Source organism: Cyphomyrmex costatus, unplaced genomic scaffold (genome assembly GCF_001594065.2).
Source record: "Cyphomyrmex costatus isolate MS0001 unplaced genomic scaffold, Ccosl1.0 scaffold685, whole genome shotgun sequence".
Taxonomy (NCBI): domain Eukaryota; kingdom Metazoa; phylum Arthropoda; class Insecta; order Hymenoptera; family Formicidae; genus Cyphomyrmex; species Cyphomyrmex costatus.
Window position 1 is genome coordinate 774904 of NW_017280250.1, and position 14575 is coordinate 789478.

A 14575-nucleotide genomic window follows, 5' to 3' on the forward strand; every position below is an offset into this window, starting at 1 on the left:
CTATATATTTTTATGTTAGATTTATGAGTTCATTTTTAAAACATATGAGCTTTTAATAATTAATAAAACACCTTAATTGTGTGACACTATATTTCAATACAATATGTGAAATATTTAAATTATTATATATATCTAATAAATATATTAATTATTTGTTTAAAAAATCAGATATTTTAAATAGTATATGAAATTTTTATTTTCTGTTTGATATTAATTTAATATTATATTTTTTATATTAATGTCAATAAATGTATATATATTTATTAAAATTGATGAAACGGAGAATTATTTGGAGTTATCTGTACCAGTCTATTATGGTGTCATTAAATTCCACTTAATTCGATTCTCTTTAATTGTGAAGTCAATCAATATTTTTGAAAATATTAATTCGTAAAATTTTAAGTACCTTACAGAAACAATCTGTCAAAATTACTTGAAGATATTAATACTAATGTTATATTAAACTCTATATATAATAATCTATAAAATAAAACGTCTAACACATAAAACTTTTAGTATGTATTAAGTGGAGTGGAAAGCGTTATTCGACTTTAATTGATTAATGTGACATATCGCGGACATGGAATTTAACGTTATAATATCGCATTACAATTTAATTCAAACTTATAAATATTATAAATACTTGCAATTAATTTTATTTTGTGTCTGTATGTTTTATGTGTCTTACTCTCTCTAAATTGAATACAATTTAAAAAATTGAGATTTTTTACTCATCTGAACTGATTTCGTTTATAAAATATTGTAAAACGGTAAAACAAAATTTTTGACAAATCTGAAATTGATTTTCTTTAGAAAAATAACTATTAAAAAAAGATATCTATTTCCACTTACATTTTAAATTCTTAATTAAAAATTTGAGAATTGTAAAACTTGAAACTGGAGAATAATCAAAAATATTATTATTTTTACACATTTTCTGAAACTTAATTTACAATTTTTTATCTCGATGAGTCATAATTTAGATACTAATATTTTTTTGACACTTTTTTAAAAAAAATTAAAATAGAAATTGTAATTTTAAAAACCACAATTAACAGCTGTACACACTTATTTCGTATAAAATGTACTAAAATAAATCTATATAAAAATTATTTATATTCAAAGTTCGAGAAGCATTAACTTTATATTGTGAAGATTAAATGTAAATCGATCAATCAATACATCGATTAAACGTTTTTGAGAAACGAATGCAAACTCGCGCGAGTGAAAATTCATTCGCGCGTAAGCGATAAAGTTTTAATCTCCACGACGAAAATAATGAAACTTTGAGGGAAAAGTGCACTTTTCCTTCTAATTTTCTCGTTGGGTGCCAAATCGTCGCGCGATAATTCCAACTTCCGCAGCATGAGCAGAAGCTGCAAGCTTATCGGATGCGATTATCTTCGTGGTTCACCCAAAGATCTCGTTTTAAGCTAAAGAGATTTTCGATTAATTACAGACAATATGTAGAAAATAAATGAAAATTGATTTTCGCGAAGCGTCGCATTTAAATAACATAACTGTACATTTTAAGATTATTCATACATTTACATACATTATTATGTATGTAAATTATTGATTATTTTCATATATGAATTGTTACATGTTAATTATTAATCAGTGATGACGGAAATGAATATGTAATCATTATACGTGTATCAGTTTAACATGTAATAAAAAAATCGAATTGTTGCTAATAACATAATAGCAGCTAATTATCATAATCGATAAAATAGAAAAAGATGATAAAATAATATAATGCATGATTAACATGGACTACATGCATTTTACAATAATAATAATTATTATTATTGATGATAATAATATACAATTATAATTATTATAAAAGATATACATAACATATACTGCTGTTTTACTTCAAAAGTGATACAATTCAAAAGTGATAAAAAAACGTGACTTTTGAGTTATCAATAAACGTTAAAAATAAATGTTCCCCTATCAATCATCCAAAGTAAACTAACTTAATTTCATAAAAAATTGTCAGAATTGTCACAATCATAAAATAAAAATGATATTTATTTAATTAGTCAATTTTCTGTCAAGTTGAAAAATAGTTTTTCTTTTTTTCTGAAAAACTTAATTTTTTTTATTTGTATCACTTTTAAAATAAAGGAATATGTTCTATTATAAGTTACAACTAGAAATTAAATTATTACATTAATACATTTTACTTAAACTTATAATCATTATTAATTCGAACTTATGTTTTATTATAAACGCATAACAAGTAAAAAGAAGACAATCTATAATCAATAATTGATTTTAATTTTACTGAATTGTCCCATACAGAAGAGGAAAATATTTATAAGTTGCAATTACAGAAAACCAAATTAAATTTTTGATATAATAATTGACTTAAATTTATATCTTAATTATATAACAAGAGAAGACGTAAACGTAATTAACTTTACTCAATTTATCTCCTACAGAAGAGAAGAAATATTTTGGTACAGCTAATTAGGAAAGGATTTAGAACGAAACTGATTAAGACATTCTTTTTTCAGAAAATTCTGTTCTTTTTCTAAACTTTCTAATAACTTATCAAAATAGTTTCATACTCATTATAACATTGAATTCACGTGATGAGAAGAGTGTACTGCATAAGAGGGTGTATTCAAATTATGATTACATATTCTTTTTCTATAGCAATCCCTAACAGAGCAATGGAATTACAGATCTTTGAGAAATGTACAACGCAAAGTTATATACCGGGTGCGCCGAAACTGTTCGCTTAATAATCCGGTGGCTTGATCCCCGCAATAATTTCTTGGGCACGGAGGTCAGATCTTAATCTAATAAATGTACCACGAAGGCACTACCATTATTTCTCGTAATTATCTGCCGCAACGCAATAATGTTCCTATTGTTGAAAAGAGACTTATCGCGAGAAATGTACGACCGTGCGATATAATATGTGCTACCTATGACTTAAATCGCAATCGTAAAGGTTATAGTATAACAAGAAAAATATCACTTTATAAAAAACAATAATATAATAACAATATAATGAAAATAAAAAAATAATAAAAGTGATTTATATAAAAAAAAGTCCTATCACAGAAGCTTTAACAATAAGTTGTAGTTTTGTAACGTATTACAATTTCGAAGAAATTAATATGAAAGGATTATAAATAAATCTTTGTAGCCGAAAAATATTAATAATAATAATATTAATGTAATTATAATCGTATAATATATGGCACAAAAAATAATTCTCTTTTCACTGAGGCAATAAACTGTTAATAAAAATACAATGAGCAACTGATATAAATAAATCATAATTAATATGATTTGATTAGATTTAATTTTCCATTTTTATTTATGTAATTGATGTACTGTTTATAACTGTCTTATGTAATCGCTTATTCAACTATTGTAAATTACGCTTACAAACAGTTGCATGTAGTTACTTAAAATTAGTTGAACATGCTAAATAAAATTAATTAAAGTTAATTACAAGCAGCAGCTTTACTCATCTAGCAAATAACAAGGGAAAGTCTATTAAGCATTACCCGGTTGTTGTTAACAAATTAGCGGCGCGTCATATTAACTCGAAAGTTCCGCTGTTACAACGTGCGCGCTTTGTTGTTCGTTCAAACGTCGTTATCGTCGATCGCGCGAAAAGTTGCAAACAAATCAAGCTCGCAAAAACTTTGCGACGCAATTTCAGTTCAAATTTAATCTAGACTCTTTATACTGTCATTAGGTAATTTACATTGACCCTCATCAAATCAACTCTTATCGAGTTAGTAACACTTATCAAAATGCCTCTTGCCAAAATGACCAATTTATATTAATCTTTTTGTAACAAATTTCTTTTAATAAATTTGTATTACTTTAATTTTTGTAATATAAATGTATTGTATGGGTTGGAGGATAAGTTCTGTAATATTTTATTAGAGGGTTAATATAAAAGCTAATACGTATATTCGTGAAGAAACACAGAAAATGCAGATTATTGTGTGTGAGAGAGAGTTGCCATATTTTATTCTGTTATTTTTGGATTATTGAATTATTAATAATAAACTGAATTAATCTTCGTGGAATATTATCCACCGCGATACAACGCGCTTTATCACAAAATATAAAGTCAACAAACAATGCGAATTTCGTTTCCTTATTTCCTGTGAAAATCCTAGTATAGCGAGAGAACACAAAGCAGCGGATTTTACGTGTCCGACAACATGGCCGTCGAGGGAGGAACATAAAGTTTACATGGCGGGAGCCGCAGCCGATACGGAATTATTTACTCACGAAGAAAGTATTCGCGAATTTTACGTATCATAAGTGTCTGAGATTTTTTTGTTTTCGTACGCCATTATTAAATATTTATGACAGGACAGGCGTGGAATATTCTAACACAAACGTGGACATTACTTATAGTTCTTATAAATATACATCGCGACAGATAATATCATGTATATTATACTATGTATACAATAAAAAATACAGTTAAATTTTATGATTTCTTTTTCTCAATCTCTCTTTCAGTAAAAATATAACTAAATCTGTAACAAACGAAATCCATATATTGTTGGTTACATTATTATTAATGACAGAGAGTGAAATATATTTAATTCAACTAGATTAACTAATTAAATTGAGTTACATTGCAAATTCAGAGAGATTAACAATATACGTTTGTTAAATACAACGTATGTGGCTTTGCTGCAAAAAGCTTTTATTAACGTTTTTACAACGGAAATGTAGTTTTATGTATACTGTATCCGGTACGGAAGGTGATAAAGGGTCAATTCCTCGTTTATTTGTACCGATTGGATTTTCGAATCAAGACTTCAATCGATCCCTCGGCTAGCTCAATCGCATCCCAAGGGGAATACCGCTCGACTAACGGGAACGAGTAAGACACAGAACGGAAGTAAGGTTTAAACAAGATTCACCTGAATTGCGCGCTAGATTTTTTTTTCCCTCTTTTTCTTAGCCACATCGCGTCATTCTATCGTGTCAGAATTTGCATTTTTTTATACTCCTGTTATCTTCTCGGTCCTGCTCATTCTTTACAATATACTTTCAACATTTTTTTACGTAACAATGCACATAGACTTATAATACACGTGCAATATAATATTGTAATTATTTAATATATTTATAATATATATAATGTATAAATTAATTAATTAGAAATAAATAAATATTAAGTAGTTCTTTGAACACAAAACTGGATATACTTGAAATTAAATTAAAACGTACTTAAAACAGACATTTTTATAGATTTTACTATTTCCTTTAAATAATTAATTTAAAATTTATTATATAAATATGCAATAATATTTTGATTGTTTTAATATCAAAGTATCAAACTTTCCAAATTGTAACTCTACTGAATTTTCAAGAAGAAGCTTTATATATTCGCTGAAATTTTGTAGATAATATAGAGAATATATAAGTGGATAAAAACATCTTATTTTTCTCTCAATTTCATAAGAAAATTTTATTTTTATAGAATTTTTACTCACAATTTTTTTTAATTATTAAGGTATGAAATTACCAATTAAAAATATCATTTTAATCGAAGGGAGATATGTATTTGAAGAAAGATATGTTTTGTACATGCATATATATTACAAGATAATGAGGAAAAGTTATGTGTATTATAACAACCGTTGGCATGGATTAATTACCACATATTTAGTTCTTCGTTACTTGAAGTACTTATGAGATTAGCAAATCGTTTCTGAAGAGAATGAGTCACGACGTAACGCTGGAAGTTACAGGACGCAACGCATACGCTTTTCATTAAGACGAGAATGAAGAAGGGCGGGCGCGTTCCATCATTGCACGTTATATGAGCTGCGCCTCGCGGGGGATGAATATAAATAAGAACATTAATAAAACCATAACCCGCAAGCAATATCAGCTAGCAGGTTAGACGCTCTCGAGGTTTAAAGTCATTAAAATTTTTTCTAATAAAAATCACATATTAAAATCTAAAATCACGAACTAACCACATTGAAAACACTTCGCGCGTGAACTAATATACTTGTGAAAACTAATAAAAAAGTTTAATTACTGACACGTTAGTTAATGCAAATGATCTTCGACAGTAAAAAAAATATCGTAAGATGAAATGAGATCATCGATCAAAGCTCAAAGAATTATACAGAAAAAAACGTTTGAAATAATAATAAAAAAACAATAATCAATATCTAAAAATGCAACTCTGAATTTTCACGTACAGTAATAAATGAGAATGAGGAAGAAGATACGAAATGCTGACACGTTAAATATCCGCGCAGGTAATTATTATTAAAAGTAATGGTAATGAAATACCGGAAACCGAAGAGATGATCAATCAATTCCAAGGAGAAGTTAGATCGAAGACAAACCCAAGGAAACTTCTGTTAACATCTATCGGCTTTATGATCGCGACTGACAATGAGGCCATAACTCTGATTTAGTAAGTTAATCCCTTTAACGGAAACATGAACAGGGTCGAGCCCCTTCCCGCCTCTACCCCTTTTAATTAAGAGCGCAATCATTCTGTCGTAATCCAATACCGAACTCGCCCTGTCCATCGCAATTTCTCCCCGATTCGCCAGTCCTAAAGTTAAATTTCCCGTGAAATAAAAACACCACCGCATAGTGTCGTACGCCTCTACCCCCCTGTTCAACGTTCCCATCCCCTCAACCTGCCTTTCATTGGCAATCGCTTTTTAATCGCGTTCTCGCAAAGCGCCAAACTTTCGCGCGCTTTTAAGTAGTAGAGCCGTTCGATTTATCCGCCGCTTCAAAAAATACTTTTATTTAGTTTGCAATCCGAGCGTTATTTAGTGTAACGTGACTTCAAACGGCTGTATATTCGTTCTTGTCGCAGACAGGGAGAACTGTTGTTAGGGAGAAGTTGTTGGGTACTTTATACGCTGTGAAAATGCATCCGGCTGAAATACCAAAGAACTCGTAGCTTCAGAGATTTGTAAACCTTCGTCGAATTCGTTTAATGTAAAATGAGAAGAGATCAACTTTAAACTCTTGTATCGTTATAGTATCATTAAAATAAAGATTACTTTTAAAAGATTATTAAACATATATATCTTACATAAAGAAATCATAGAAATTTAAAGAAATTAAGAGATTTTAAATCATCAATATATTTGAAAATAATATAATTCGAGATAATAAATTTAACGCATAATTGTTAAGATAAAATATCAGGGGAAAGTTTTAATTTAAAATTAAAAATAAATTCATCTTCCTTATATTTGCGAAAGATTTTAATAACAAGATGCTTTTATCTTGTGCTTTATTTTTTATGGATTTATTAATCTATTAATTTTTATTAATTTATTTGTCATATAAAAGATAATGTATTTTTTTCGCTTTACTTGTGAATGTCCGAAAGGTATTTAAAATATAATACAGAAAATTTTAATTCAAATAAGAACAATAGAAAACAAATTATTTCTTTCATTATCGTATATGAAAAGGGCAATTTTACTAAAATATCTAAACATTTAACTGAACACGTCTGAAAATAATTTTGCTGGACTATCAAAATAATTATTAGAACACTCAAACTAGTTATTAAAATGTCATAACTTTTTGCAACATTGCTCATCATGCTTGAAACTCCTACGTACCTATTTTGATGGTCCAACAAAATCATTTTCAGATCTGTATTTAGCTAAATTTTTAGATATCTACTTTAATTCTTTCCATGTACATAAACTTGATTTTGTTTAATTTGTTCAATATAGTAATATAAAATAGTCTTTACCTATACATTTAAATAAATTATGGAAACGTGAATCAACTTTTTATCTTGTCAATACTTAAATTACAAAGAGCCATTTTGTACCTTAAACGGAACATTATGTTAGAGTGTCGAAAAATGGGCGGCTCCCCTGAATTCTTCAAGAAACTTTTCTCTGTGGTGAAGATCGAGCGATGCATTATACCTCTCGAAACGGGTAAAAATGTGAGGGATCAAGCGGTCGAATTGCGCGTCAGCTGATTGAAAGGCAGTCGGTGACGTTACCCAAAGGCACCGCGCCACGCGACACCTTCGCCGAAATATGAGGACATAAATTCCCGCTACGAGGCTGACCTCCAAATGGCTACCATTAAGCACCTCGAGATTCCCATTTCGACTTCAAAGTATCGAGATCATGATCGAACGATCCTTAATGGCCCCCATACAAAAGAGGTGCCACGATCAGTGATCCGAACGCATTCATTTTTCGTGCTTCAATGCGTACCCAATAACTCTCAAACTAAGATTTTAACTCTCAAAGATTGAAAAAATGTAACTTGAAAATCGAGAAATCAAAAAAACATACGCGTTTGAAAGATTGAGGCTTAAAAAATTAATTCTCAAATTGAAAAAAGACAACTGAAGAATTGTGAAAAATCAACAAGCTAAAAGTTTAGAAATTTGGAAACAAACATTAGATAATATATAATATTTTGTGACCAAAAGATCTCGGCACTTCTCCAAACGTGAGAAGCTGTGTAAATGCGTGTAGGGAGAAGTTCAACATTTGCAGATCTCTAGATTATGAGTCTAAGAAACTTATGTCGCTCTAAAATTCGACAATTGCTAGACTTTCCGTTTAACGATCCACGAATAACAAGCATATTCGCCGGCCTGAAAACGACTTTCAAATTTCGAAAACTAGAAACATATACATTAAATTAATTTCAGATGGTCTTTAATTCTCACACATGGAACACTGTGAGATATAATCCTATACATATAAATATATATAATTTTATATATCACGTAATATTTAAAGCTTTGCCAGAATCAAATTTATAATTAGTGAAACATAAAATTTAAGACTTTCTTTATTTATAGTGTCGCAAATTCAACATACAAAATAAATATATTTTGTACAAAACTGTAACATTATTTTGTAATAAATATATTTTGTATGGAATTGTAACAATGAAATTGAAATAGAAATTTTGTAAAGTATACACATATACATATATGTATATACATATACATATGTATGTATATATAATAACGTTTTATTATTCATTTTGACTCCTAAAGCACATTAATTTGCGAAAAAAATCATCTTTTCACAGAAGTTTATCATCCAGAATTTATTTTTATAATATCTCTTGATATTTTCAATAACAAAAAATATATACATATACTAACTTTTTGCTCATTCAAATATTCTATGCATATGCATATTCATTCATTTCACATTTAAGCAGTCTTTTAATATTCCTATCGACACCGTCACATCCGTATATTTGATGAACTTTATAATTTGTGATAAACAAACTTTATTCCAAATACTCTGTTTCCAATTATAACAGTTACTCCCTAAAATGGAATGATCAAAATTTCATGAAAGACACTGGATGTTTCAGTTATTTCGCCGTGTTGCCATCTAAGTAACAATTTGTGAAAAGCGACGCAATTAGACTAAGTATTGGTGATGATCACCGCAGCGCGAGCACGCACCTCCGCGACGTGACCGGCGTCCGGTCCGATTCGAAAGAATCGCGAGTCCATCCACGTAACATAAAATATAGTAAATCGGGCAGAGAGTAATGCCCGGCTCGTAAATAACATGACATATGTTCGTTGGAGGCACGGCTGGCATGTACGCGTAAATCTCCTGGTCCCACCGATCGATAAAACGCCACTCGCTCGCTCGCTCGTCGTAGCGCGCGACGCGGTCGCTTCTGGTCGCTACACTCGCGATCGCTCGATCATTTGCTCCTAATAAATCAGGAAAGTGTTAACAAGTACAATTAACAAGCACACTTTTTGTCTCCTCGTTGCGGAATGAAATTAGGTACAGTACTACGTGAATTTGAACAGCTTATTTTTTAAGTCACGCGACAAATTAGATATGTAATTGAGCATGAACTTGATGATTATTGCTACCTTTAGGATTTTTTTTTATTCTACGTTACAAAATATAGGTGTTACAAATTAAAGATGTGTGTGTATACATTTTTAATTTGATTGATAATAAAAAAGTGAAATATGAGATCTGTTTTTTATTGCATTAAACTTTACTAAGACTTTTTTCTCACTTTCGCCAAATATCAATACCTATCTCACTTTGAGTTCTAGAAGTGTACACTCTAGTTTAGCCATGCATAGACTCATAAATTGTATCGTCATTTTTTATGAAGTTAAAGGTCTATTTTCTGTAGATAAATTAGTAAACACTTTTGAAACTTAAGGTGAAATAGATGTATTTGAAATAAATATATATATGTTGCGAAAACGAGAAAGTTCTATATAGTGCAGTCTAGTGCAAAAATAAAAAATATGTAAATTTTAATATGCATATAATTAAAAATTATGCAATATAAACTATAATATATTATACTTGAAAACACTATATATAACCTGAAAACGTGATTCTTTAAACAATTTCAGATATTTTCAGAAATTGAATTTCGCGAAATTACAGTGAAATAACCGAAGAAACGTCCAATTTTTCCCGTATAACCTTCATCATTCCGCTTTAGGAAGTTCCAACCGATTTTGCAATTATCGAAGAAAAGTGGGGACAATTGCATTTGGTTGCGACGAATCGCTGTACACTGAGTGGACAGGAAAAGGTACAAGAATAGAAAATAGTCCGGAAGCGCGCGCAATATCGAATCTCACGTACCACAATTTACAATGGTTATGTTGGAATTGTTTATTTGCCAAGAAATTGACAAGTGTCGAAATGTTATTTTAAAAAAGTAATTATATATAGATACCGAATGTCTCAACTATTCAATCGATAAGAGATATAAGAAATCAATTTTTCCTTGATACAAAAGAAAAAATCATTTTCCACAATTTTTCAAATTTGCAACATTTAATACATTTTAACAGTGGAAGTTTGAAATGAAAATTTTGTAAAGTATACATATATATATATATAGATAATAACGTTTTATTATTTATTTTGGTTCCTAAAGCACATTAATTTGCGAAAAAAACAATCTTTTCACAGAAGTTTATAATCCAGAATTTATTTATATAATATCTCTTGATATTTTCAGTAACAAAAAAATATATACATATACTGACTTTTTGCTCATTCAAACATTCTATGCATATACATATTCATTCATTTCACATTTAAGCAGTCTTTTAATATTCCTATCGGCACCGTCACATCCGTATATTTGATGAACTTTATAATTTGTGATAAACAAATTCTGAAAATTCAATGATTATACAAATTTACATTTAATAAATTTTCGAGTAATTTAATAATCATATTGCAACCTCATTGCAAAAGTATTTATAATTGCAACATCAATTATTTACAATTGTATTGTTCAATTAGCAATTTTAATCCGTTATCATTTTTCTCAAGACTAATTAACTGTTTGACATGATGATCAATTCTATAAATTCAGCGAAATCACAAATTCTGAAATAACTCGTATAGTACTGTATATTTCTATAGAAGTTTTCCACAAGGAAACGTTCTGAGATCCTATCATCGTTAAAAGAGTGTAATTAAAATTGACGAGCAGCAATCACGAGTTAACAAGGTACCGGCGCAAAACTATGCCCTATTCTTTCCTCGTCCACCCACTCTCGCATTTTATACTAACGCTTGCTTCCCGATTGACGTTTCATTATATACGCAAAAGAAAAATCGCGATGAAAAAGGAAAGAAAGATATTTTCATGTCGTGACTATATTAATAAATGAATAACTTTCCAATGCAATGTTAGTCCAACTAAAAGTTTAAATGTTGTTTAAACAGATGCCAAGTTATTGAAAAAAATCTGTTATCAACAATTATACATATTCACTTATTAAAACTTATACAACTTTATTGCTATGCTTAAAGTACATTGATGTATAAAGATATTGTATTATAAGTCGAAGTGTTATGGGCGTTCAAATATTATAATTATAATTGGTTGCGCATTGACGAGTTTAAATTTACACCGAACTTAGCATGTACAATCGCGCGAATTAGAGCGTGTTCTATTTCGTGCAATCAATTGCCGGTATATTACCGCGATACGTCGCACGTGCAATTTCTGTATTAGATTATGCGATCGTGCCGTGATTAATTGCGAGTTGCAGTTGTACGCGCAATTATTACTCAGTGGAAAACAGACAGAAATATTTATATATTTGTGTTAAAACTGACTTACTTGTGAATCGTCGACTTCGGACATGCACGATCCACGCACTCAGTCCCGAGATTGATCCCCACCTCGATGCTGAAATAAAAAATACAAATTGATTTAATATATAGCATTAGGTCATCAATATAATTACAGAGAAAAATGTTTTGTTGAGTTAACTGGGAGATTCTGGTGGAAAATGATCAAGAATTTTTGTTTTTGTTAGATTTCTGGTTAAATCAATGAAATAACCAACATTCAGAAATTCTAATAGATTTAATCAGGAATTTAGTAAACTTAACCAGAATTCTGGATTGTTCATTTTCCATCCCGGAATTCCAATTAATTTGATCAAACATTTTTCTCTGTGATGTATAGGTAATTTAGATATTGTATTCCGATTAAAATAAAAATTATTATAGATTTTTTAGAAAAATATATCGTGCTTCTTATATCTTTCTATTTCTAAAATATCAAATAATTTCATGTTTTATTCTCACAGTATTAAATCTACTTCAGTATTAAGTAAATGACGAAAATAAATGGCGATATAAATAATCGAAATATTATATATTTTTAGAATCATTCGCAAATTTTTCAAAACGGTATTTGTGCTTCTTTTTCAAGAAAAGTTGGAATTTTTTGATGTATTTTATCGCGTACGTTTCTATTTATTTCAAAAAGTGCAAGGAATTAAAATCAGCAATACACCCAGTCTATAAAAAAGTTATTTCCGTTTCTCTCATTTAAATGTTACGTCGTTTAATCTTCACCAAATTCTTTGTGTTAACAGCCGTAAAACGTTTCGCCTCGAAGTACTCACTTCGACATAAATCCTCTCCGTTAATTGCACCGTACGATCGCGCGAGTAATTTAAACTCGTCCGCTCACCCCGGTTGGCGGCCTGACGAAATAATATTCCGGCTAAATGGCGGCTCGTGAATCCCGTCCGAATGCGCGATAAAACCAATGCCGGCAACGTGTTTACAGTTTTACGAGGTGTCAGCGAAATGCACAACGCGAGCAAGCTACATTCGCGTAACATCATGGACTTATACAATATCCTAAACCTTTTTTGTTGTACAGTCCAGATCATTAACCGTTCATTTTTTTTCTACTTTTTTGGACGATTCCAATTTTGCTATCATTATTATTTATAATTTTTAGAAGAATTATTTTGAAATTTTGAATATATCAGAAAATAAAAAATATTTAATGAAATTTTTATTTTTATTATAAAAAATAAGAGAGAGAGAAAGAGAGAGAGAGAGAGAGAGAGAGAGAATACGTGTGTGAATATAACGATAGTCGTATTATAATATAAAAAATAATGCAAAGAAGAAGAGATTTAATATATTTCTTATAAAAAATTTCATAAAATTTCCATATAATTAATTATGATATATAAAATTCTTGACTCTTTCATAAGCTTTATCTGATCTAGGAAAAGAACCGCAATTAATCAATGACATAGTCGCTTAAAATCTAATCAATCTATGGCGAGAGAGTTTACTTGTTATAAAAAAAATGTATAAATTTGAGATATAATTAATATGGATTTTTCTGTATACGCCTTATCATAGTTTTCAAAATTTCCTCTTATAGGTATACCTCAGTATGTTAGTATCGAAACGTATGCTTATAAAACGTATGATATTATCGAAGTATAATTAATGTCACAATTGAATAATTAACCTCCTAATTAGCTTGGTTAAACAGGCGATTAGCAACAGCTGTTACGTGACATTGGCATGTCTTGGCCAGTATTTGATGTCGTGGGTTACGATTTCATCTCTCTCTCCTCGTCAGCCTTCCTTGACGTTGCGTGTCTCCCCGAGGGCTCCTTGAGCGTCTGATTAACTTGGTATGAAATTATGTCCCATCTTTATACCCTCCTTAATACACCTAGACTTATGTGTAGTATCTAAGAACTCTATGATTCAAAGGACTTGAGGTATTTAAGCATCTAAAATCTCCGAGATTTAATAATGCAATTTATGACATATTACAATAATTTAAAAACAAAACAACGTATATGTATATATACATATAAGTTATATATGTATACACACACATGTACACACGACATTTTTATGTGTATTGTAAGTATAATATAATAAAAATTTTATTTGAAAATTTCAAACTTTACGACTTTAATATTTTAAAATTGTATAACAATCTATAATGTTTTTATGCGAAATAAAATTTAATTTTAGGAATAAATATATATCGCAAGTAAAGTTATAATATTTATATACATTTAATGTCTTCTAATTCTACAAATTTTATAACACCTGTCTTATGAAAGGTATAAGAAGACAAAATTCAATTTTAATTTTTTAATATTTATGTCTGGAATCATTACATCTAAGTTTCTCAGAATCAAACAGAGTTCAAAGGTTTAATTTATTCAAAAACACAAACAGTTTACAAGAAAACTAGATAAATTTTAAAAACATTTTAAAAGCTA

At 29.4% G+C, this 14575-nt stretch overlaps 1 protein-coding gene across 3 annotated transcripts in view; it reads right to left on the reverse strand.

Annotated features, from left to right (window-relative positions):
* The window catches only part of LOC108780146 (uncharacterized), a 197551-nt gene that overhangs the window by 136160 nt on the left and 46816 nt on the right, over nt 1-14575 (reverse strand). For all 3 annotated transcript variants that reach the window (XM_018547751.1, XM_018547753.1, XM_018547750.1), the window contains exon 2: nt 12133-12201. In XM_018547751.1, coding sequence (XP_018403253.1) covers nt 12133-12156 — 24 coding nt within the window. In that variant the 5' untranslated portion in view covers nt 12157-12201. The remainder of the gene's footprint in view (nt 1-12132; nt 12202-14575) is intronic.